We start from the raw sequence: 25,317 nt of genomic DNA on the forward strand, positions 1-25,317 counted from the left end.
CTTAATTATTATATGTCAATTTAAAATAAAACAAAACTTATTTTTAAAAAAGCTCATCACTACATGCCAAAAGACATTCTTGCTACAGAAAAACCAAAAACATCAAGCAGCTATGACTACATCTAGCTAGACTATACAGAAGAATTAAGTAACACCAAGCAGAAGTAATAAATTTAAAATGTCATTCCATACTATAAATAACCTAGTTTCTTCATGAGTAACATCCAAAAAACCTGGAATAAGCTTTCAGAAAAAAAGAGATTTAAGAGAAATAATCAAAAATTTTTCTTACTCAAATTAACTTTAAGTGGCATTATATATTGTTGTTGTTTTTTCTTTAACCACAAAACTCAGTTTTTAATTTAAAACTTAAGACAATAAATAAGAAAAACTAAATTTATTTGAACATTTAGATGAACATTGAAAAATGAGTGAAAAGTCAGTAACTTTATGTCAATGTTTAATTTCAATGCTAGATAAAATTAAAAAAGAGAATATATTTCTTTATACATATGTACATGGAATTGTTGAAAAAATTTAAATAACAGAAATCAGATTATTTCATGAGTCAATCTTCAAACTTGGGCTTCTCAAAGTATCAATTTCACATTCTAATTTGGTAGTATAGTTCCAAGATATGTACTGAAGAGTAAGTGAACTTAGCATTTTAGTAATGAAAGACTTTTTTTTTAAATAGACAATAGGTCTTTTATAGTAGCACCTGAGACAGAACCATGAAAACAATCTTCAAATACAAAACTACAAAAGCTACCTTCAAAACCTATCTTCAAATACATCTTAAATTATCATATACCATTTGTGAAGTGTCCAAAGAAATGATTGTTCTTGTCTCATCTGCAGGACACATCAGGCCATATGAAACACTTGTTCCACCTGCCAAAATAGGATACAACAACTTTAAGTATTTTACTTTGTGTTGTAAGGGCAAATCTCTAATATAGAGTTTACACAGAGGCCCCCTAAGAAATAACACCTATTTCTACTTTACAAAATACAATTTGCAAATGTTAACACTTTTAAGAAAACTTACCGTTCTTTTATGCTGAATGCCATATGATGCAATATTATATGGCTCTATCCCCTGGTCATGACATACTCAAATGAAGCCCCTAGCAATTTGTAGAACTCCAGAAACATAATTAGAAAAGCTCTAAGCTAACAATCACTGTGGAAAGGCAGTATAAAAGAAAAAATTAATTCTATACATTGAGAGACACCACTAACTTCTTTCTATGATATTTACGAGATTTATTTACCATTTAAAACTATATCTTATATTCTTATACAGAAAGGCTTAATAAATTAAAATAAAAATCAGTTAAAATGTCTAGACTAGGTGATATTTAAGAAGTTATATATTCTCTGGTGAAAAAGTGATTTTAAAATACAATGAGTAATACATAGAGGTATTTAAATCATATATTACTGCTTTCTCTTTGTTGTCAAAAGCAAATTGTTTTCTTAATACCAATAAAAATACTTTACATTCTTGGCTAGATCTGTATCATCCTACAACAACAACAACAACAATAATAACAATTGGTATTTCCATACATTTTACATGGGAGAAACTATGTCACCTATTGTAAGAAGTATAGAATTGATCTACATGGATCACATTAATTTGACAAGGTAAGAAAAATAATGAACGTTAAGTTACAAACAAATACCTGTGATCAGTAACCATTACTTGCTTACCTTATCATTTGAATGAAATAGAATATTTTATAGTAAGTAGTATCGTCATTCATAAAAGATCAAGAGATCAAACTCAGTTAAAAGTACAAAACAACAGCTAAGTGCAATAATATGAGTAGCTATTTGAGACACAAAGACAAAAGGAATGCAAATCTTGGAAGGTTCCAAGACCCTATCTCAACAACAAAGCCCAGCATTGTAACCATACTCAATCTCAGTCTCACCAGAAAATAAGTAGGAGGCTTGTGACCCCAAGGCCAAAGCAAAAACTCAAAACCCTATCTGAAAAATACACAAATCTGTACTGTGTTCTATGATTACTGTTTATATTGGCATATTTATATTTTACCTTTGAAAACTTAAATGCTTCCAAGAGCTAGTAACTCATTTCTGTAATCCTAGCTATTCAGGAGGCTGACATCTGAGGATCACAATTTGGAGCCAATCCAGCAAGAAAGTCTGTGATATTTTTATCTCCAATTAAGTATCAAAACACCACAAGTAGAGCTGTGGCTCAAGTGGTAGAGCCTTGAGCAAAAAAGCTCAGGAACGGGGTCCAGGGCCTGAGTTCAAGTCCCAGGATACACACATACACACACATAAAATTAAATGCTAGGTCAGGAAGTAACTACTAACGCAGGAACATTTTCTTATTTAGACATCAAATCACAGCTTCAAATATGATCTTGCATGTGGAAAAGACATTCGAAAAGATCCAGCACCCATTGATGATAAAAGCCTTGGAAAAACTGGGATTCCAGGGAACATTCCTGAATATAATAAAGGCTGTCTATGACACACCAACAGCAAGCATAATACTAAACGGTAAAAAGCTAAAGCCATTCCCTTTAAAATCAGGAGCAAGACAAGGATGTCTGGTGTCTCCTCTCCTATTCAACATAGTACTAGAATTCCTAGCCAGAGCAATTAGACAAGAAAAAAACATAAAGGGGATCCAAATAGGAAAAGATGAAGCTAAACTTTCTCTCTTTGCAAACAACATGATCCTATACCTAAAGAACCCCATAGACTCTACTCCCAAGCTACTAGAGCTGATCCAAAACTTTGACAAAGTAGCAGAATATAAAATCAATCTTCAAAAATCAATGGCTTTTATATACACCAACAACCTGAAGAATGAGGCTGAAATCAGAAAAGCAACACCTTTTGCAATAGCCTCATAAAAACATAAAATACCTAGGAATAACCTTAACCAAAGACGTGAAAGAACTCCATGATGAGAACTCTAAAAACATGAAAAATGAAATTAACGTAGAACTCAAGAAATAGGAAAACCTCCCATGCTCCTGGAGATTGGGAGGATTAACATCGTGAAAATGGCAATATTACCAAAAGTTATCTACCAATTCAATGCAATTCCCATCAATATCCCAACACCATTTTTCAATGAAATAGAGGAAGCAATTCAGAAATTCATATGGAACAATAAAAAACCCCGAACAGCAAAAACAATCCTAAGTAGAAAGAAAAGTGCAGGAGGAATATCAATACCAAACTTTAAGTTGTATTACAAAGCTATAGTAACAAAAACAGCTTGGTACTAGTACAAGAAGAGACCCGAGGACCAATGGAACAGAACAGAAGACCCAGAAATGAGCCCACAGACCTATGGTTACCTAATCTTTGACAAAGGAGCTAAAAACATAGGTTGGAACAAAGACAGCCTCTTCAACAAATGGTGCTGGCAAAACTGGGTCAACACCTGTAACAAACTAAAACTAGATCCCTATTTATCACCCTGCACCAAAATCAATTCCAAATGGATCAAAGACCTAGAAATAAAATCAGATACTCTGAAAACACTACAAGAAGGAATAAGAGAAACTCTAGGACTCCTTGGCACTGGAAGAAACTTCCTCAACAAAGTCCCAGAAATGCAATAAATCAAAGAAAGGTTGGACAAGTGGGACTGTATCAAACTGCAGAGCTTCTGCAGGGCAAAGGACATAGCTTCCAAGATAAACAGAAAGCCCACAGAGTGGGAAAAGCTCTTTACCAGCCATACAATGGACAAAGGCCTGATGTCTAAAATATACACAGAACTCAAAAAATTAAATTCCTCCAAAACAAAGAACTAACATCCCTCTCAACAAATGGGCTAAAGATGTACTAAAAGTCACATGAAAAAGTGCTCTACATCACTGGCCATAAAAGAAATGCAAATCAAAACAACATTGAGATTTCACCTCACCCCAGTAAGAATGTCCACTATCAGGAAATCCAAGAATAACAAACACTGGAGAGAATGTAGCCAAAAGAGAACTCTACTACACTGTTGGTGGGAATGCAAGCTTGTTCAACCTCTCTGGAAAGCAGTGTGGAGATTCCTAAGAAGGCTAAACATAGAGCTCCCCTATGACCCAGCAGCTCCACTTTTGGGCATCTACCCAAAAGACTACAAGCAAGACCACACTAAAGCCACCAGCACAACTATGTTCATTGCAGCACAATTTGTCATTGCTAAAACATGGAATGCCTAGATGCCCCTCAGAAGATGATTAGATGAGGAAGATGTGGCACATATACACAATGGAATTCTATGCCTCCATCAGAATGAATGACACTGCCCCATTCATGAGGAAATGAAAAGACGGAAAAAATCATATTAAGTGAAGTGACCCAGACCCAAAGAAGCATAAACCCTATGGTCCCTCATAGGGAATAGCAAGTACAGGATTAGGCCAGTTATGGTAGAAGATCAAAATACCCCAATAGCTGCACCCATATGATCACATAAGACTATGCCAAGTGAAATGAACTCCATGTTACGGAGACAAGAGTTATACTACTGTTGTAACTATTATCATCATCCCATGTGAAACCATACCTTTTGTATTTTTAATTATTTTTGTCTGTTTGTTTCTTCTATTGTTTTGTTCAGTTTTGTTTCTCTTGTATTCCCTTCCTGTGATTGTACCCCTGCTACCACTATATCTTATCCAAATACCCTGGATACTGTTTATATGGGTATTAGAACAGGGGGGAAGGGAAAGGGAATACCAAAATTGAGAGACAAAAGACAAAAAGACAAGCCATTCCAAAAGCAATACCTACAAAACCATTTGTTGTAAATCAACTGCACAACTTGGGGGTAGAGGGTAAGGGGGAGGGGGGAGGAAATGAGAGAGGAGGTAATAAGTTGAACAAGAAATGTACTCACTGCCCTACATATGAATTTGTAACCCCTCTGTACCACACTTTGACAATAAAGAAAAAAGTTTAATTTTTTAAAAAAAAGACTAAATAGAGCTCCACTATGATTCAGCAATCCCATTCCTGGGCATTTACCCAAATGATCACAAACAAGGCCACACCTACCAGCACAACTATGTTCGCTGCAGCATTATTTACTATAGCTAAAATATGGAATCAACCCATATGCCCCTCAGGAGATGAATGGATCAAGTAAATGTGGCATATATACACAATGGAATTCTATGCTTCCATCAGAAAGAATGACATCATCCCACTCATAAGGAAATGGAAAGACTTGGAGAAAAATCATATTAAGTGAAGTAAGCCAGATCCAAAGAAACATAGGCTCCATGGTTTCCCTCATTATATGTGTAGGATAGTCCTAGCAGAGCATCACAATAACTCAATAGCTATGTACATATGATCACATAAAGTGATGCTAATTGAAATGAACTCCAAGATATGGAAACAAAGGGTTTTGGGGGGTTTTCTGTATGTTCTGTGTGAAGTTACTCGTTTTTTGGGGGGTTTTGTTTTGTTTTGTTTTTGCCTTTGGTTTAATCCCACATTGTCACTGTTCTGGGTTGATTTTGGTACCTTGTCTAGTATATATGTTTATCTGATTTAGGGAAGGGAAGGAGAATAGCAAAACAATGAGACACAGGACAAAGGGTAAACCAATGCAACAGAGATAGAGGACACTTCCTTGGAAATGTACTTTACAATGGGGGTTAGAGGAAGGGTAAGAAAAGTGGGAGAATATGAGGGAGGGGGTAACAATGTTCGACATGTACTTATTATCTTACTTATGTAACTGTAACCCGTCTGTTCATCACCTTTACAATAAAATTAAACTAAAAAAAGAAGAAAAAAAACAAAAAACAAATATGATCTTGCAATAAGTCAGGAATTAAGGGTAAACTATGTCTCAAAGAGTTTAGGAAGATTTACTATTACAGAAATGAAAATGTTAAGCCAATTTTTTAAATAAATACAACTACAAGAATGTTTTTTTTCCCAAGAACTAAAAAATGTTTAAAATACATATATTTAACTAGAAAAGAATAATTTATACCATATTAAAATTTGAAAAGCACAATACCTACCACCAATTGGTATGATACAAAGGTTATATTTGCATGCTAGATTCACGATCTTAACTACATCATCATGACACACTGTTGAAAAGAAAAAAGAACAATAAATTAATAGGCATATTATCTCTAGTAACCTTATGAAATAAGGATTTATACTTCAACATCTAAACTTTTCCTGTTTATTCACTCATTAACACAGTTGAATTTAGAAGTTAGATTTGTTTCAACTTTCCATTTTTACCACCGTACACAATTCTACTCTAATTATCAAAACCAAGCAATTAACACTGACCCAAAATAACTAGCAAATCTACAGACCTCACTGTAATGTCCCCTTTTCTGAACCACAATCTAATCCAAGAACACTGAATTAAGTTGTGATGCTTCCTTAGTCGTCTTTTTTTTTGGGGGGGGGGGCAGCTGTAGAACTTGAATTCAGGGCTTGGACACTGTCCCTGAGCACCTTTACTCAAAGCTAGAGCTCTTCCACTTTGAGCCACAGCACCACTTCCAGTTTTCTGCTGGTTAATTGGAGATTAAAATCTCATGGACTTTCCTATCCAGCTGGCTTTCAACTGCAATCCTGGGACTGCAGGTGTGAACCACCAGCTCCCAGCTTCCTTTAAGGTAGAGCTTTCTTAAGTCTTTGACTTTAATGGCCATGACAGTTTTTATTCTTGGTCAGTTATTTCATAGAACATCCCTCAGTTTAGCTTTATATGTGTTTTCTCATGAATCCTGGCAGAGATTCTGCAGAAATAAATGCTATGCTTTTTTCAACATGCTGTAGCTATTGATACTTTCATTTGTAATGTCATCTTTGATCATTAGGTTAAGTAGTATTTGCTGGGTTTCTCTATCAAAATGATAGCACATTTCCTCTTGAAATCAATATCATTAGATCATATAAACCAAGTTTCTTTCATACTTGATATAAGTATAGTTAGACCCCATATTGGCTTAATCTTTTTGGTTTAAATCTTCTCAGTTTAGTTTGGACATATTTCTATTTCTTCCAGATTCTTGAATTTGTTAGCATAAAGACTTGCAAAGTATTCAGATTTTCTAAGGTCTGTCAATTTTGTTAATTTTGATCCATGCTATGGTTTCTTTGGACTCGAATTCATTTAATTCGGATTTAACTTTAATTATCTGTTTCCATCTACTGGATTGGGGTTTGGCTTGGTTTTCAAGTAGCTTAAGGTGAATCATTAAATTGTTGGTTTCAGATTTCTCTAATTTGTTGATGTAGGAAATCAGAGCCTATTCAACAAATGCTACTGGCAGAATTGACTATACACATGTAAAAAACTGAAGTTAGATCCTTATATATCACCCTGTACCAGAATCAACTTCAAATGGATCAAAGACCTCAAGGTAAGAGCAGATATCAGAAAACATTATAAGAAGTGATAGGGGATACACTAGGGCCCCTTGGCACAGGTCAACACGTCCTTTAAAAAGATCCAGAAACACAACAAATCAAAGAAAGGCTGGATAAATGGCATTGCATTAAACTGCAGAGCTGCTGCATGGCAAAGAACATAGCTATCACGTTGAACAGAAAGCCCACAGAGGGCTGGGAATATGGCCTAGTGGCAAGAGTGCTTGCCTCATATACATGAAGTCCTGAGTTCAATTCCCCAGCACCACATATACAGAAAATGGATAGAAGTGGCGCTGTGGCTCAAGTGGCAGAGGGCTAGCTTTGAGCAAAAAGAAGCCAGGGACAGTGCTCAGGCCCTGAGTCCAAAGCCCAGGGCTGGCAAAAAACAAAACAAAACAGAAAGCCCACTGATTGAATATCTTCATTAGCTATAGAACAGATAAAAGCCTCATATCAATACAATAAACAATATGGGATAGCATAGAAGAACTTGTGGTGAGAAAACAATGTAAAATTCTTTTTTCTTTTTTTTGGCCAGTCCTGGGGCTTGGGACTCAAAGGGCCTGAGCACTGTCCCTGGCTTCTTTTTTGCTCAAGGCTAGCCCTCTGCCACTTGAGCCACAGCGCCACTTCTGGCCGTTTTCTGTATATGTGGTGCTGGGGAATTGAACCCAGGGCCTCATGTACACGAGGCAAGAACTCTTGCCACTAGGCCATATCCCCAGCCCCCAACAATGTAAAATTCTAATTAAGGATATTAAGGAAAGTAGAGAAATAAATGAACGTTTGTAAAAGAGATTATTCCATAAATGTTGCCATTTTGATCAGATTTGCATAAAGCTAGAAACCCAAATCATTTGTACTGTTCCTTTTTGTTTTTTTTTTTTGGCCAGACCTGGGGCTTGAATTCAGGGCCTGAGCACTGTCCCTGGCTTTTTTTTTTTTTTTTGCTCAAGGCTAGCACTCTACCACTTGAGCCACAGAGCCACTTCTGGCCTTTTCTATATATGTGGTGCTGAGGAATCGAACCCAGGGCTTCAAGTATATGAGAAAAGCACTCTTGCCACTAGGCCATATTCCCAGCCCCTAAACTCAGGAATTTTTACCTGCCAAATATACAGTCTATATCACAGAAACCTATATCTCCAGCACTATTCCAATTTTTAATAAAGTCATTTCCAGGCTTTTAGGATAAGTTTATAAAGCATACTAATTATAGTTTAAAATTATAGCTCATACTTGTATGACCAAATTTTAAAAATAAAACTTTCTATGAATGTAAATTAATCTAGCCAAAATCCTTCCATGAAGGCTTTTACCTGAAGTAGTATTCCCTTACCTGACCATATGCTCCCCCTTTTTTTTCTCTGACTATGGGGTTTAAACTCAGGACCACGTGCTTGCTCAATTGGTGCTTACCACTTAAGTAATATCTCTAGTCCACTGTTTTGCTAGTTAATCACTTTTCTGCCTGGAGCTGGCTTTAAACCATGATTCCTAGGTCTTGGCCTCCTGAGTAGTAGAATTACAGGTGTGAGACACTGGCTCGGGGCTCACTCTTCCCAGAGGAACAGGGAATTCTGTTTTGTTCACTGCTTATTTCTTAGCATCAAGAACAATCTCTTGTCTGTATTTTCACAGGCCTGAAGTTCTGCTCAATACACTAAAAATAATGAATGCTAAAATGAATACTATAAACAAGAATACTAAAATTACTGAGTGAAGAAGTTTAAGTATGTTATTGCTAAAGGAAATTTCTAGTTTTACAAGCATACTTACTACTAGAAAAGTACATGAATAACGAGTCATCTTTCCAAAACAAAAAATATTCACAGGGTATAAAAGTCCCCAGTGGTAAAAATTCTGGTTAAGAATAACCTCAAGGGGCTGGGGATATAGCCTAGTGGCAAGAGTGCCTGCCTCGGATACACGAGGCCCTAGGTTCGATTCCCCAGCACCACATATACAGAAAACGGCCAGAAGCGGCGCTGTGGCTCAAGTGGCAGAGTGCTAGCCTTGAGCGGGAAGAAGCCAGGGACAGTGCTTACTTAGGCCCTGAGTCCAAGGCCCAGGACTGGCCTAAAAAAAAGAATAACCTCAAGTCAGGGAAGTTACATATGTTATTGTAAGTCCTTGCTTTAAACAAACATCAGATGCTCTATTAAAGCAACATGCAGAATTCAGATAGAACAGACTTAATGACAAGTACAGTGACAGATTTATTTTGCAGATCTCTAAACTACAGAATGAGGCCAAATGCCTCTAGGCCATCAAACTGTCCCAAATTGTTATATCCGTCAAAGCCATGGCTTTAAATTATAACATTCTTTCAAAGCTTAACCTCACCATATGTCATCATCAACAATAATTTACAAAAACTGAATGAAAGCCTCAATGAACTGATAATATATTGAGAAATTATTTCAAAGAAGTCCTTAAAATAAGCCTAAGATTCAGCAGAACTAAATTACAAATTGCATTAATCCAGGTATAGATTTTTTTTAAGTATAGAACAAATTGATAATAGAATTATTTCACTAGAATTTACTTCTCGAATAGAGGCTTAAAGGGTCAAGAAATGTTAAGATGCCAAGTGTTGGTAGCTCATGCCTATATATGCTAGCTACTTGAAGGCTGAGTGCAGTAGAATTAACTTTCAAGCCACCTTGCCAGAAAAGAACAAAGAAGTCCTCAAGACCCTATTTCAAAACCAAACTAGAACACAAAAGGCAGGGCTAAAGACCTGTGGTTCATTAACATAATGAAGTACCAGCTTAGCAGTTGCAAGGCCAAGAATCCAAATCCCTGTACCACCAAGATAAAGGGAGGGCAGGAAGGGGAGGGAAAAGACAGGGAAGGGGAAAAGGGGAGGAGGGAGGAAGGAAAGGGAGAGGAGGGAGAGAAAAGAGGGGAAGAAGGGAAGAGAGGGGCAGAGGTGGAAGGGGAAAGAGAAAGAAGGGGGAGAGAGTAGGGGAAGTACAAGAAAGAGGGAACAAGGAAGGAAGGCAGGTAGGAAAGAAGGAAAGAATTGTTAAATAAAAACAGTTAAAAGTTATAGTAAAAACTTAGTTAAGCACTGGTAAGAAACTAAAGGGAAAACTGGAATGGAAAGGGTAAAGGTAAGCAGGAACACTAACAAAATGGGAAGTAATTTATGAAACAAAAAATCTTTCATGTAATATTTGATTAATTCGTTTCCTTAGTCTCTTGTTAAGAAATATTTGAACATCTCAAATTAAAACACAAACTCCCTTTTACTGTGTTTATTCTCTCAACATTTTAACACTTAAACATGAGGCAAATCCATAGACAGCACAACTCAAAGTTTTTTTTTTCATGATGTGTCAAAAGAGGTGTGTTTAAAGTTTCCGTAGGAATTAAAATTGATGAAACTTTGCTTCCGTGTTTTCTAGTAAGATGGTATGAAATCCTGGTAGAGAAGTAGCCTAAAAATAATTAAAAATAGGCATGTGGTACATTTTTTTTTCTACTTGAGATACCTTTTTTTCTTTCTCACAAATAAACTGCTATGCTAATAGAGACAAAAGAATTATTTCATAACTAAAAATGACTATACATGAAGTACCAGGAAAATAATCTCTGCTATATATGCTCTTGGAATTTCCTCCTGTGTATCTCATCTACACTCCAACACCATATGTAAACATAATTTTCCCTTCAGATAGACCTTTTAAAGGAGAAAGATATTATCTAGTACCTGACAGTCCATGAATGAGCCAATGTTTTGAAAATAAAAACCAAAGAGAACAAGAATTTTTTAAAACAATCAATAGAATTTTCAAAAAATGCAGTCATGGATAGCAAAACACAATATACTTGTCCTGACTTAAACTATCTGCTTAAAAAATTGATTAAAAAAAGAACAGCAATGAAGATGTGTGTCTAAATTTTACTAAGGCAAGCTCCTCCATCATCTATCCTAAGCCAAACACAAATAATTTCTCAAAACATCCATGCCTATTTGTGTATGTAATACAAATAATACATCTTGAAATAAATTGTTTTGCCATCTAACCATGACTTTTTAGCCCATAACTTATTCAAATTGTTACTATTATTAATTTACAGTAATCATTTATGTCAATAATTTCTACATCAGAATATACCACTAGTAGATAATAATTTCACCAAGTTTCCAAATTAAAATGGTGTGCTAGTGACTTCTAAATATAATCACTTTCGTGTACACTGAAGAGTTAATCACCATCAATAAAATCAACCTTTAAAACAAACAATTCAGGACAATCAGATCAAGAAATAGGTTCATGACATTTACATTTTTACAGCTCATATGTTTAAAAGCACATATTTCCAATACTAAATTTATTTAGGATTTAATAATACTAAATTAATGATGCAGATAGGTAAAATAACTTACTTGGCCATACAACTATATCAGGAATTCGCTCAAACATTCCTTCCCTGAGCAAAAACATTTCATGAAGACAATGACCTGTTAAGTGATTTAAAAAGAAAAGTATAAAAGTATCTTAAATTAGAGGGAAATTTTAAATTGATAAACTGCTTTGCTAAATGGCAACTCCTTTAAGATAAATTTTTAAACAATAAAACCTCAACCTTTTCCAAAACAAAACAATAAAAGAAAGTGTAATATAAAGGGGCTTACCATGAGCTCTAAATACTCTATCATCTGCTTCTTGTGAATATGAAATATTCAATTCTTTAAGTTCATGAAGAAAATCTTCATTTACATTAGAAGGAGGTACATCACTAGGATTCAAGGATGCCTAGAAAATATTTTTTTTAACATTTACTTATTTGTAAAAAGTTTTTGAATACCTCGGTTAAAAAGAATGACCATGAAATGTACATTTTTTTTCTTCTTTTCACATCCAAATTTAGAAGCAGAGAAAAAATGCTGAGCAATACATTCACAAAGTTTAAGACGGTTGCACATTGCAAATGGCCTGGCTTATCAGAGCCTATTACATAAGTCAGTTTCCACTTTACATGTATTTGCAATTACCATAATACTGCAAAGAAGCTATTTATGTTTTGAACTATATACATTTTCCTATTCTTTAATGACAACTTTTTAAAATGATAACAAAAATAATCACCAAAAGTCTCAAAGTACAAAACCATTTTACAGGACTACTTTAAAACTCAGTCATGAAGAGGTCCACAATTCATGCCTGTAATCCCAGCAGAAATCTGGAGAATTAATGCCAGCCCAGCAAAAAAATTAGCAAGACCTCTATCTTACTGAATAAACTATCATTGTGGTATACACCTGTGGACCCAGTTATACAGATGACTACAGGTAAGAGAATCACAGACAGGCTCAGCTTGAGCAAACATGTAAGATTCTACCTGAAAATAACTAAAGCAAGAAAAGAAGGGAGTGTGGTTCAAGTGACTTGCCTAGAGACCCTGCCTGGTGAGCGTAAACCCTAAGTTCAAACTTCAATACTGCCTGCCTATCTATCTATCTATCTATCTATCTATCTATCTATCTATCTATCTATCAACTTGACACTAACTCAAATGTATCTTGAAAGCTATTCTTCAAATTTAAATTTAAAACTAGCTGACACTGGACATGTCATTCAACTTCTGTGAGCCTTAACTTCTCAATCTGTTAAGTGATCATCACTAAATGTGTAAGACTATTGTTAAGGGGCAGCAGCTCAAACATGCCAATTTTTGTTTTAAAAAAATTACACGCTTAGCATATTAAATCTGACATAGAAAAGCTGTGATACGGTATTTTGGGAAAAGGATGTACAAGAGATGTAAAGAATAATACATGAAATCAAGCACAATGGCTCAAGACTGTAATCTTAGCTATACAGGAGGTAGAGCTCAAGGGATCAAGGTATGAGGTCAGATCAGAATAGAAAAAAAAAAGGTCATGAGTCTCAGAAACAAGTGGTTTATCATTGTTGTTGTTATGGCCAACATAACATGTGAAATTATGCCTTTTTGTCTTTCTTCCCCATGGTTTTATCCCTGATGTCACTGTAACTGACTTTGGTACCTTGGATATTACATATACATGTATTGGAACTAGGGAAGGAGAATATCAAAATGAGAGACAAAGGATAAAAGACAAACCAATGCAACAGCAATACTTAGAAAACTATATGCTGCAAACCAACCGTACAGCTCATGGGAGGGGAAGGAAAATAGGGGGGAGAATGAGAGAGGAAGTAACAAGTTGGATAAGAAATGTACGCACTGCCTTACCTATGAAACTGTAACCCATCTGTACATCACTTTGACAATAAATAAAATTTTTTTTTAAAAATGGTCATGAGATTTCCTATCTCATTCAATGGCTGGGCAGACAACTGTGAGCTTGTTATCCAAGCTCTGAAGAAAGCACAATGGTTGAGGAAAATGGTACAGGCTTGTCATTCCCAATAATATGGGAAGCATACGTAAGAAGACTGCAGCACAGGTTAGCCAGGGCATGGGAGACTCTGCTTTGAAAATAACCAGTCAAAAAAGTCCTGGATGCCACAGGCAGACGGCTCAAGGCTATAAACCTAGCTACTCAGGAGGCCACAATCTAAGGATCAAAGCTGAGGCCAGTCTGGACAGGAAAATCTGTGACTCATCACCAATTAATCATTAAAACACGGAGGTGAAGCTGGGGCTCAAGTGCCAGGGTACTAGCCTTGAGCAACAGAGCTCAGAGAAAGCATCCAGGCCCTGAGTTCAAGGCCATGACAGGCACAAAACAAGCAAGAAAAAAATTGCGACCCAGGCTAGCCAGAACATAGAGGAAGATGCTGCTTTGAAAATAACCAATCATTAACTAAATGACAACTCCTTATTATAACTACTTAATAACAATAACTACTAATAACAACCATAAGAATAATAATAATAAATAATCAATCAAAAGGGATCTGGATGACAGGCACTGCGCGGCTCACACATGTAAGCCTATAGCTTACTATAGCCTATAGCTACTAAGGAGGCTGAGATCTAAGATCAACGTCCAAAGCCAGGCTGGGTAGGAAAGCCCCTGACAGTCTTATCTCCAATTAACCACCAAGAAGCAGAAAATAAAGCTAAGGACCCAGTGGCAGAGTGCAAGCCTTGAGAAAAACAAACCCTCACCTAGGCCTTAAATTCAAGTTCTAATAAACAGACACACACACACACACACACACACACACACACACACACACACACACACACATTCTCTCTCTCTCTCTCTCTCTCTCCCCCCTCCCACAAAAAGGGCCTAGAGGCATGCATGGCTCAAGAGATGAAACATGAGCAAACATGAGTCCCTGAATATAATTCCCAGTACTGCCAGAGAGAGAGAGAGAAAAAGGAGAGAGAGAGAGAGAGAGAGAGAGAGAGAGAGAGAATAGCGTATGTTATTTCTATATTCTCTTAGTCTCTTATTAAGGTAATTAAGGTACTACTACATTCACATAAATACTGAATGCCTCCTAAAAAATCACAAATCATGCCTCCATAAATCATAAATCTAAGCATTGAGATATAGCAGTTAAACAGAAAATAATACATCATGAAATTTATCCTACAATAGAACGGAAATGACCAAAAGAACCTTAAAAAATCAATTCATATTTTGTTATTAAAAACTGAAAGACGGGGCTGGGGATATAGCCTAGTGGCAAGAGTGCCTGCCTCGGATACACGAGGCCCTAGGTTCGATTCCCCAGCACCACATATACAGAAAACGGCCAGAAGCGGCGCTGTGGCTCAAGTGGCAGAGTGCTAGCCTTGAGCGGGAAGAAGCCAGGGACAGTGCTCAGGCCCTGAGTCCAAGGCCCAGGACTGGCCAAAAAAAAACAAAAAAAAAAAACTGAAAGACACCAATATGTTATAAACTAACTGTATAACGAGGGGGAGGGATTGGAGAGGAGGAAAGGTAGGAAAAAAAATGAGGGAGGGGGTAACAAGTTGGACAAGATATGTACTCACTAACAAACGTAACTTCACCTTGACAATAAAAATTTTTAAAAAGTGGGGCTGGGAATATGGCCTAGTGGCAAGAGTGCTTGCCTCGTATACAAGAAGCGCTGGGCTCAATTCCCCAGCACCACATATATAGAAAACGGCCAGAAGTGGCGCTGTGACTCATGTGGCAGAGTGCTAGCCTTGAGCCGGAAGAAGCCAGGGACAGTGCTCAGGCCCTGAGTCCAAGGCCCAGGACTGGCCAAAAAAAAATTAAAAATTTTAAAAAAGTAATGTTATCAAGTTAATTTGTTTCTCTTTGTATTCACCTTTAGAAGTTTCTTTCTGTTCTCATGTCATTTTATATTTCAATATGTAGAATATTTGGAAAGTCAAATTAAAAATCACTTTAAAATGCTAGAAAAAATTAAAAGACGCTCAAAAGTAGAAGAAGAGGAATATAACTAAAACTAATGAAATTTCTGAATATAATGTCAACTGCAATAATATAAAAAACAAGTAATCACAAATAGTTGAGAAAGGAAGAATTTAAGAGGAGAAAAAAGACAAGAAATATTCAAAGAATTTAGTTTTGAATGCATAAGAAATTAGTTGCTCAGTCTTATTTGCAAGAATAAAAAACTGACTTATAAATAAATCTAAACTAAATAAAAAATCTAATTGTTTTTAAATCTAACTAGTACTGTGAACTGAATGCCAACACTTCTTAATATGTTGTAGACATGGTGGATATTGTTTAAGACACAGCTCCAACTTAGGGATTTATTTTCAGCTAAAACAATATGAGACAAAAAAACTTCATGTACAGCAAAATAACAAAAATATCAACAATGCAAAGAAATACTAGATATTTTAAGTTTCATGTATGTATAATTTTTAAAGTTTGGGATTTTTGACTCTTTTTTTTTTTTTGTATTGAGGCTGGCCTCAATATCCTGATCTCCTGCCTCTGCTTCTTGAATGTTAATATTATAGGTATAAGACACCATGCTCAGTTCAGCTCAACTTTTTAATCCCACTTTCTGACATTCAAAACTACATGAATAAATTAAAATTCTCTATCAATATATTAATCAAAATTTACTTTATGTAATTCTTCAAATATTCTCAAAGTTCTAACATTAAATATAACATTATATTTTTATTTTAAATTATTTCCCAGATTGCGGTAAATTATTGACAAATAAAGTCTATTATCTAAAAGAACAACCAGTTACATTTTTGTAACAAAGTCCTCTCATAACTTCTTTTCACTATTACCTTGGTAGAACAGGCTTTACTCAAGGTTTAGATAAAAAGTGCTCTTAGAAATCCTAACATGGCCAATATAATTACTAGACTCCACCATAATAATGTGAGGACTATATATTAAAGCAACTATAGAAATTACACAGACAACTCCAATTAATTTGAGATTAAAAAAAAATCACAGTGAAGTTATTATTATGTGCTTACTTTAGAGGTAGATCTATGTTCCCAATGTACTCCAAGATTAGTTTGGACCCATTCTTTAAAAGATGGTAAAACCATGCCACTAAGAGGGTACCTAAGGTACAAAGAAGATAAATTATTAGAGCAAGGTATCTTACAAAGAAGATAAATTATTAGAGCAAGGTATCTTACTGAAAATATTAAAGCAAAGTATATCCTGCTTCTTTTTTTTTTGGCCAGTCCTGGGGCTTGGACTCAGGGCCTGAGCCCTGTCCCTGGCTTCTTTTTTTGCTCAAGGCTAGCACTCTGCCACTTGAGCCAAAGCGCCACTTCTGGCCATTTTTTTCTGTATATGTGGTGCTGGGGAATCGAACCCAGGGCTTCATGTATAGGAGGCAAGCACTCTAGTCACTAGGCCATATCCCCAGCCCCTATATCCTGCTTCTTGAAATAGTCAACTAGCTTCTACCAACCCAACTCTCTCCCACACAGAACTACAAACTAAGGACAAAAAAAGAACACACACACACACACACACACACACACACACACACACACACAGAGCTGCCAGGCGCTGATGGCTCATGTCTGTAATCCTAGCTACTCAGGAGACTGAAATCTGAGGATCCTGGTTCGAAGCCAGGCCAAGCAAGAAAGTCTGTGAGACTCTTATCTCCAATTAAATCACAGAAAAAGCTGGAAGTGGTGCTGTGGCTCAAGTGGTACAGTGGTAGCCTTGAGCAAAAGAAGCTTAAGGACAGTGCCCAGGCTCATAGTTTAAGCCTTAGGACCAGCAAAACAAAACAAAACAAACAAATAAACAAGCTATCTAAAGGCAAAGCAATACCTATGGACCAAAAGTGGGCAAAAATAGGGGAACCAGGTTCAGTGTATTTTGGAAGAAGGAGAAAAGCATTATGTAAGTTTGTTTTGTTTTGTTTTGTTAGGATTTTAACTGGAGGGATAGCTCCTCTGGTGCCACAAAAGGTAACAATAATGTTGACAAGCTATTGTCTTCCTAGCTTGAAGAACCCAGAGAGAGGACTGAAAACAACAGCTAGAAGGCACACATATGAGTCGGAGGACTTTAACATTAGCCAAATGTCTAGCTGATTCTGAATTACACAAGTAGTATTTTAATTAGGCCCTAGCCATTAAACTTAAGAGCTAAACAACAATTCCATTGTTCATAACAGACTGACAGACTTTGGAGTTTTAGAAAAGGTTTAGGCAAAGTAATTGCTTAATTAAAACAAAACAAAACTCATAAAGCTTCCTTAGAGAAATGTAACAGAATCAAGTATCTACAACATACCAATCACAACAATCAAGATACACTCCAAAATAATGAGACATGAACAAAGTATGACCCATAACCAAAGAGATGGGGCAATTAATGACTGACTCAAAGATGACTCAAGATAAAAACAGCGCAGAATGATGTGTTAATTATGAAGGAAACAAAAATATGTGCTCCCATTGAGTAACAATAGTCAATAAAGAAACAAAAATTACAAAAGTGAACAAGATAGAAATTCCACAATTAAAAGACATTCTATTGGTTTCTAATTATAGTTTTAATTTAAATGTCATTAATTACCTGTGTGACAGAGCATCTATTCAGATGCCTCTTGTCCACTGTGAAACCCTGTTTGCGAGGTGGAGTTAGTGGATCATTTTTATATTGAGTTATTATACAGTTGATATTAAACATTCTCTTTGTGATTTACTTTTTCATTCTAAGTGGTTTTTTGTTAAAATAAATTCTATATTTTAATCTTGTTCTTCATTGTGGCACTGGGATTTGAACTCAGGGACTCACTCTTACTAGGCAGATATCCTGCTACTTGAGATACACCTCCAGGTAGTTAATGATTTTTTTCTACAAATAAATTTATAAAACTGTTTTACTTGCTAATAACTTTTTGGCCATATTGTACTTTGGACTCAGGGACTTAAACTTTCTGGCTATGCCTTTTAGCATCTCAGCCATACTTTCAACCCTTTCTGCTTTATTTTTGAAGATAAGATCTGTGTTAGCCTCAGACCATGACACTCTTACTTTACCTTTGTTCTCTCACAGCTGGGATTCCAGGCATGAACCACAACACCCAATTTATTATTTACTTAATGTATGTGTGGTGTGTGTGTGTGTGTGTGTGTGTGTGTGTGCGCGCGCGCGCGCACACACAGGCACACACGTGTTTGTCAGCTCACAAGGGGGTCCTAAGGCTTAAACTCAGGGCCTGGGCAACTCTCCCTAATTGCTCATGGCTTGTGTCCTACCACTTGAGCCACAGTTCCACTTCCTTTTTTGGTGGTTAATTGATGACTCCTTGTGGACTTGCCTTTCCAGGCTGGCTTTGAATCAAGATAGTCAGAATTCAGCCTCTGGAGTAGTTAGTTTTGTCAGCTCACCTGTAGTAGTTAGTAGTAATACTAACTACTCAGGGTCCGAGTAACTTTTTTGCCCTAGAATGCTTCAAACAGCAAGCCACCCAGTCCCCTAATCCAATAGCTAGGATTACAGGTATGCACCACCCCTGTAATCTCAGTCTCTATTTTAATATATTGACATGCCATAAAAATTTAAAAAGCCTTTAAGCATATAATGCCTAATATATAGCAAATCAAAGTGAAATACTAGAATAGATTCACAATATTATCAAATCCAATTTTTCTTCCATCTCAATCTTTTTAGAACCAGACTTCAAATACTGCCTATATATACTCACTACCTTTTCAAAGTTATACCAAATTCAACAGACAAACCAAAAATCAGATTGGGCAGGATTAGTGTTGCATAAAACTAAGACATTATTTCACAATTCTGTTCATAGCTGGAACAGTGAATACAAGTATCCTTCAAAGTTTTTAATTTAAGTTTTCCCAGTTCTATTAAGATATAAATATCCTTCATATTTCCCATCAATACATTGCCAAAAACATCTCAGAAATGTGAAAGCTATCATACAAATAACTGATCTTTATCATATTTCCCTAATATACCTCAGAAACTAATTTTTTTAATTCTATTTCTATTCACACAGTCCTAAAACTGTTGTCCTTAATTGTTTCCCACACTTCAATGTAAATTACTAGTCCTACATATACTTTGAATAAATCAATGCCATGAAGACTCAGTGTCAGGGTCATTGTAGATTCTGAAAGATTACTTTCATCAAAATCTATAATAATTCAAACAAGCTGCCTATTAAAGACAATTGTGAGTTAAGTAGGCAATGTGAATGCGGACTAAAATAATCAGATATTATAAAAATGTTTGTTATTTTGATAACAGTCAAACATGACGTATTGTAATAGGCTCTTTTTTCAGGAGGTATAGTTTTTAGAAGGGTCATGAAAATTTTAGAATTTAAAATAGTGTAATAATATAGAAAAATGAGTGGGGAAGGCAGGAGATAATTGGAATATATTATAAATACATGTGGAGATGTAATAATAATTAAATATTCCCTTATAGCTAATCTAAGTTTTAAAAAAAACAAAACTACAGGTAAAAAAAAGAACCTACTGTGTGCTAGTGTCACATGCCTATAATCCCAGCTGCACAAGAGGCTGAGATAAAAGGATGCTGGTTCTAAGCCAGCTCAGGCAGGAAAAGTTGTGAGATTCTTAACTCAAAATAACTACCAAAAAGCCAGAAGCATTAGCATAAACAAGCACAGGGACAGCCCTAAGGCACTGAGTCCAAGCCCCAAGACTGGCAAAAAAACAAAAAAAAAGAATTATGGCAAAATATTAGTAAGTTTTAAACTGGAGGAAGAATTATTACATTATCCTGTATATTTTTAAGCATATTTAAAATGTTTCTGAAGAAAGAGGGAAAAACAACAAAAGAAATAAACCAGTGTTACCTTTTCCCAGCTAACTCAATTTGGCCCTTCTTATTGAGGAAGAATTTAGAATCATTATATCCCCATCCATTCCATTTCATAATTTCTTGCCTAAAGAGAAAGAAAAAAACATAAATAAGATCTATACTAAACATTTCAAAACTGAACAATATGAATCAATTTCCAAACTCATTGAAATGACCTTATGCCTGGTATTACAGTATCAACTGAAATGAGTACATATTACAACATGGGACATTACTACTTTAAAATATAGAATCATTGTGAACAATACATGCTACACAGAGGATTACACCAATAAATATAATGCCTTTAAAAAAAAACAAAGGACAACTCGAATGAGAAAGAAAGAAGAGTAGACATATAGTTCATTTTATATGTTACTAAGTTTAAATTTTAGAATGTAGCCTAGCAGGTGAGAGGTCTTGAGTTCAGTCTCCCAAACTGCAAATACCTAAACTAAAAGATGTCCTGAGAAGTTCTGCAATTAAAACTAAGAATTCAGTTGAGCTAGGCAGGAGTGGCTTACACCTGTAATCCTAGCTACAGAGGAGGCTGAAATATGAGGACCACAGTTCGAAGTCAGCTTGGGCAGGAAGTACAAGAGACTCTTATCTCCAATTAACCACCAAGAAGCCTGAAAAGTAGAACTGTGGTATTAGTGATAAAGTGGCAGCCTTGAGTTCATTTCCCCTAGCAGAGAGAAAGAGAGGTCATAGCTACATGTTGAGATCCCATCTCAAAATCTTAATTAATTTTTAAAAATAAAAAATATTGGGGCTGGGAATATAGCCTAGTGTTAAAGTGCTCGCCTTGTATACCTGAAGCCCTGGGTTCGATTCCTCAGCACCACATATGTAGAAAAAAGCCGGAAGTGGCACTGTGGCTCAAGAGGTAGAGTGCTAGCCTAGAGCATAAAGAAGCCCGGGACAGTGCGCAGGCCCTGAGTCCACGCCCCAGGACTGGCAACAAAAACAAAGCAAATAAACAAAAATAAAAAATACTGCTGTTGGTTTACACCAAATGGTTTTGTAATGCTTTTGGAGTCGTTTGTCTTTTTATCCTTTGTCTCTTGATTTTTATATCTCCTTTCCCTTCCCTAGTTCTAATACCAATATATAGAGTATCCAGGGTACTCGGATAAGATACAGTGATAGCACGGGGACAATCACAGGAAGGGGATACAAGAGGATCATCAACAAAAAAAAGCTATGGTTTCACATGGCATGTTGAAAGTAATTACAACAGTGATATAACACTTATTTCCATAACACGGAGTTCATTTCACTTAGCATCATCTTATGTGTTCATAGGGGCACAGCTATTGGGCTCTTGTGATCCTCTGCTGGGGCTAGCCTAAACCTGTACAAATTATTCCCTATGAGGGAAACCAAACCACCTGAACAACTTATGGGGGGGTAGAGGGAAAGGGGGAGGGGGGAAATGAGGGAGAAGTAACAAATTGTACAAGAAATGTACCCACTGCCTTATGTATGAAACTGTAACCCCTCTGTACATCGCTCTGACAATAAATAAGTAATTATTCAGGAAAAAAAATGAAATAGAAATAAATTGATGGGTGTCAAAGACTCCAATGAGGGAAAATTATGGGAAAGTAGTTAAATTATTATTTTGTGGGAATGATAGAAATATTTGGAAGTAGACAATGGATTTATTAAACACAACACAGTGAATGTGGCTAAAGGAAATACCAGCTGTTCATTCAAAAATAATTTTATGTTAGGTAAATTTTACCTCAATAAAACTATGTAAGTATATATTAAAAAAATTGGTGTTGGGTTCTTAAATAGTATAATAAATCCTTCTACTTCCATTAAACCATCAATCAATATCTATACCTTCACCTGTATAGCTTTATAGTTAGTGACTATGCATTCCAATATTTCAAACAAAATTCAATTTTTAATTTCTAAAATATTAATATTTCAAGGTTGTGAAAATTACTTTAATCAAACTCCCTAATAACTCAATCATTGTATTTTGCACATGACACAAGAAATAATAAGTCTGTGCCTGTACAGAACACAGTAGGCAACCACACTCAGGTAGGGTGTTAGTATTTATCATATTTCACCACGATACCAAACTGTGATCATTAGCTCAGCACTAAATCAGTAGTAAATCTTCCTACTGCTCATTCAGTTATGTAGTTCATGATGAAAATAACTTGATGATGAAAACTGTTCTCTAGCCAGAAAGTTATTTACCACATTAAAATTTCTACATAGGTATGATGGCACATGCCACTACACTCAGCTCTCTCTTTTAAAAATATTAATAATATTCAAAATAAAGATGCACATACACACTTTTTTAAGAGTCAAGTGTTCTTTCTTCCTATTTGTCATAACTCTCAAAGAAAATGATAACCAACAAAATTTTATTACAATCATCATTCTTGATCAAGTTCAAAGGTTTTTCAGATAAGCATTACATGAACATATATAAATAAAACAGATACTGAATATGTACTGAAATATCTATCTATACAAAAAATTGAGACAAAGAAACTAAGAATGTTCTCTTTTAAATTACAACTCTCAGGAGACACAAACAGGAAGTTTGAGATCAACCTGGACTACAAAGAGAATTCCAGGCTACCCTGGGTTACACAGCGAGACTTTATCTCAAAACATGATGATGATGATGATGATGATGATGATGATGATGATGAAGATATGATATAAAATTGTGGTATGCACTGGTGGCTCGTGGCTGTAATCCTACTCAGGAAGCTGAGATCTGAGGATTGCAGTTCAAAGACAGCCTAGGCAGGAAATTCCATTAGGCTCTCTCTTATCCCCAACTTAGCATTAAAATACCAGAAGTAGAGCTGTGGATCAAGTGGTACAGTGCTAGCTTTGAGCACAAAGGCTAAAGGACAGCACCCAGGCCCTCAGTTCAAGCCCCCGGCCCATACAAAACAAAAAGCAGTCCTCATACCCTGTGTATCAATCCAGAGACAAGATCTGCAGATGAATCAGCTAGACTCATTATTCTTCCTTTGTGGTTTGTTTTGTTTCCTAGTGCTTGAACTCAAGAGCCTCAAATATGTTCTACTAGTGCTCTATCACTTGAGTCACCTGTCTAGCCTTTTGCTGATTATTTCAGAGAAGGAATCTCACAGACTTTCTGCCTAGATTAGCTTAAAACTATAACTGTGAACCACCAGTGCCTAGCTCCGATATTTTACTCTAACTCCACCACATTTCCACTGTACTATATGGGAATATTTTGGAGGAAAAGGGCTTTGGGGAAATTCTCAACAGAAAAACCTTGTGACTAATGGCACTGTTAGGACATCCATTTTCTAGGAAATTTAAATGTCAATCATAAATTCTGTATTCTACAAAACAGTGTAACAAAATGAATATAAAACTACAAAGGTAATCAGTTTACTTTGGTATTAGAACCACCAGGCACTGATGTTGAACTCAGTATGTTTACATAGTTCAAGAATAAAGATCATTTTCTTGAAAATTATCCCTCGAATATACATATAACATATATGAATAATAGCTATTATATACATATGTGATATATATAACATCTATACACATGTGAGATCTCTCTCTCTCTCACCTCTCTCTAATATGGTCTTGGATATGGTCTTAGGTCACTAGGGGCATCTATGATGTGTTCTTCCTTCATATCCAAGCCATGACAATTTGCTCCATACATGTTCCCCAACATTAGGTACTGCCTCATTATAGGCCCAAAACAGAGCAACCAATCATGGAAACCTCCAAGACTGAGAGCCAAATAGTCCTTTTGTCAAGTTTATTTTTCTCAGGTACTTTTTTATAATTTCATAATTTTATGCTCATGAACAATGGGCATTTGGAATACATTTGTGTACAACCCAGTGTTATATTACTAAACGGTATATAACTAAAATACAGGGTATCCAAAAGTCAATCATTTGAGATCTTCAAGAATCTCTGTATTAAAAAAAAGTGGTAAATTTCCTAGGCTTGAACTTAGGGCCTCAAGCTCTTCCATGACTTTTTTGCTCACAGCTCGCACTACACTTGAGCCATATATCTACCTCTTGCTTTTTATTTGTAAACTGGAGGTAGTCTCTCAGCTTTGTCTACCTGGCCTGACTTTGAACCATGACTATCCGATCTCAACTTCCTGAATAGCAAGGATTATCAACACAAGCCACTGAGGGCCCAGCTGTTGTAAACTTTCATACACATTTAATGCATCAAATTACTGCTGGGAGCATGGTTCTGCTTACCTGTAATCCTAGCTATGTGGTAGTAGGAGGATTAGTCCAGATTAGCTGGCAAAAGTCTAAGAACTTGTCAGAAAAACTAAAAAAGTAATAGTACTTATCTGGCAAGCCTGAGACCCTAACTTTAGAAGCCCAGTAGCAATAAAACAAAGGAAAAGAAGGAAGAAACCACCTACTTCAACTGCTCCTTACTCAGATAAAGAAACTACCCAGGATAATGCCTGCAGTCACATGACTAAGCTAGCTATGAGCATCCAAAGACTGACTCCCAGTCCCATCAGAAGTAAGATCAAAAGCCCATTAAGTCATACCCTCAAAGAAATAAAATAAATGTAAAGAACTTTATTCACAATTTCTGTGTTTTTTCAAAGCACTGTTATT

At 35.9% G+C, this 25,317-nt stretch overlaps 1 protein-coding gene across 1 annotated transcript in view; it reads right to left on the reverse strand.

The window, feature by feature from the left end:
- Agps (alkylglycerone phosphate synthase) overlaps window positions 1-25,317 on the reverse strand; it is a 110,614-nt gene that overhangs the window by 67,866 nt on the left and 17,431 nt on the right. Inside the window, exons 2-7 of the mRNA XM_048345185.1 lie at window positions 20,676-20,765; window positions 16,822-16,912; window positions 12,068-12,188; window positions 11,819-11,893; window positions 6,042-6,113; window positions 815-894 (exon numbers count right to left, since the gene is read on the reverse strand). Coding sequence (XP_048201142.1) covers window positions 815-894; window positions 6,042-6,113; window positions 11,819-11,893; window positions 12,068-12,188; window positions 16,822-16,912; window positions 20,676-20,765 — 529 coding nt within the window. The remainder of the gene's footprint in view (window positions 1-814; window positions 895-6,041; window positions 6,114-11,818; window positions 11,894-12,067; window positions 12,189-16,821; window positions 16,913-20,675; window positions 20,766-25,317) is intronic.

Source organism: Perognathus longimembris, chromosome 4 (genome assembly GCF_023159225.1).
Source record: "Perognathus longimembris pacificus isolate PPM17 chromosome 4, ASM2315922v1, whole genome shotgun sequence".
Classification (NCBI taxonomy): domain Eukaryota; kingdom Metazoa; phylum Chordata; class Mammalia; order Rodentia; family Heteromyidae; genus Perognathus; species Perognathus longimembris.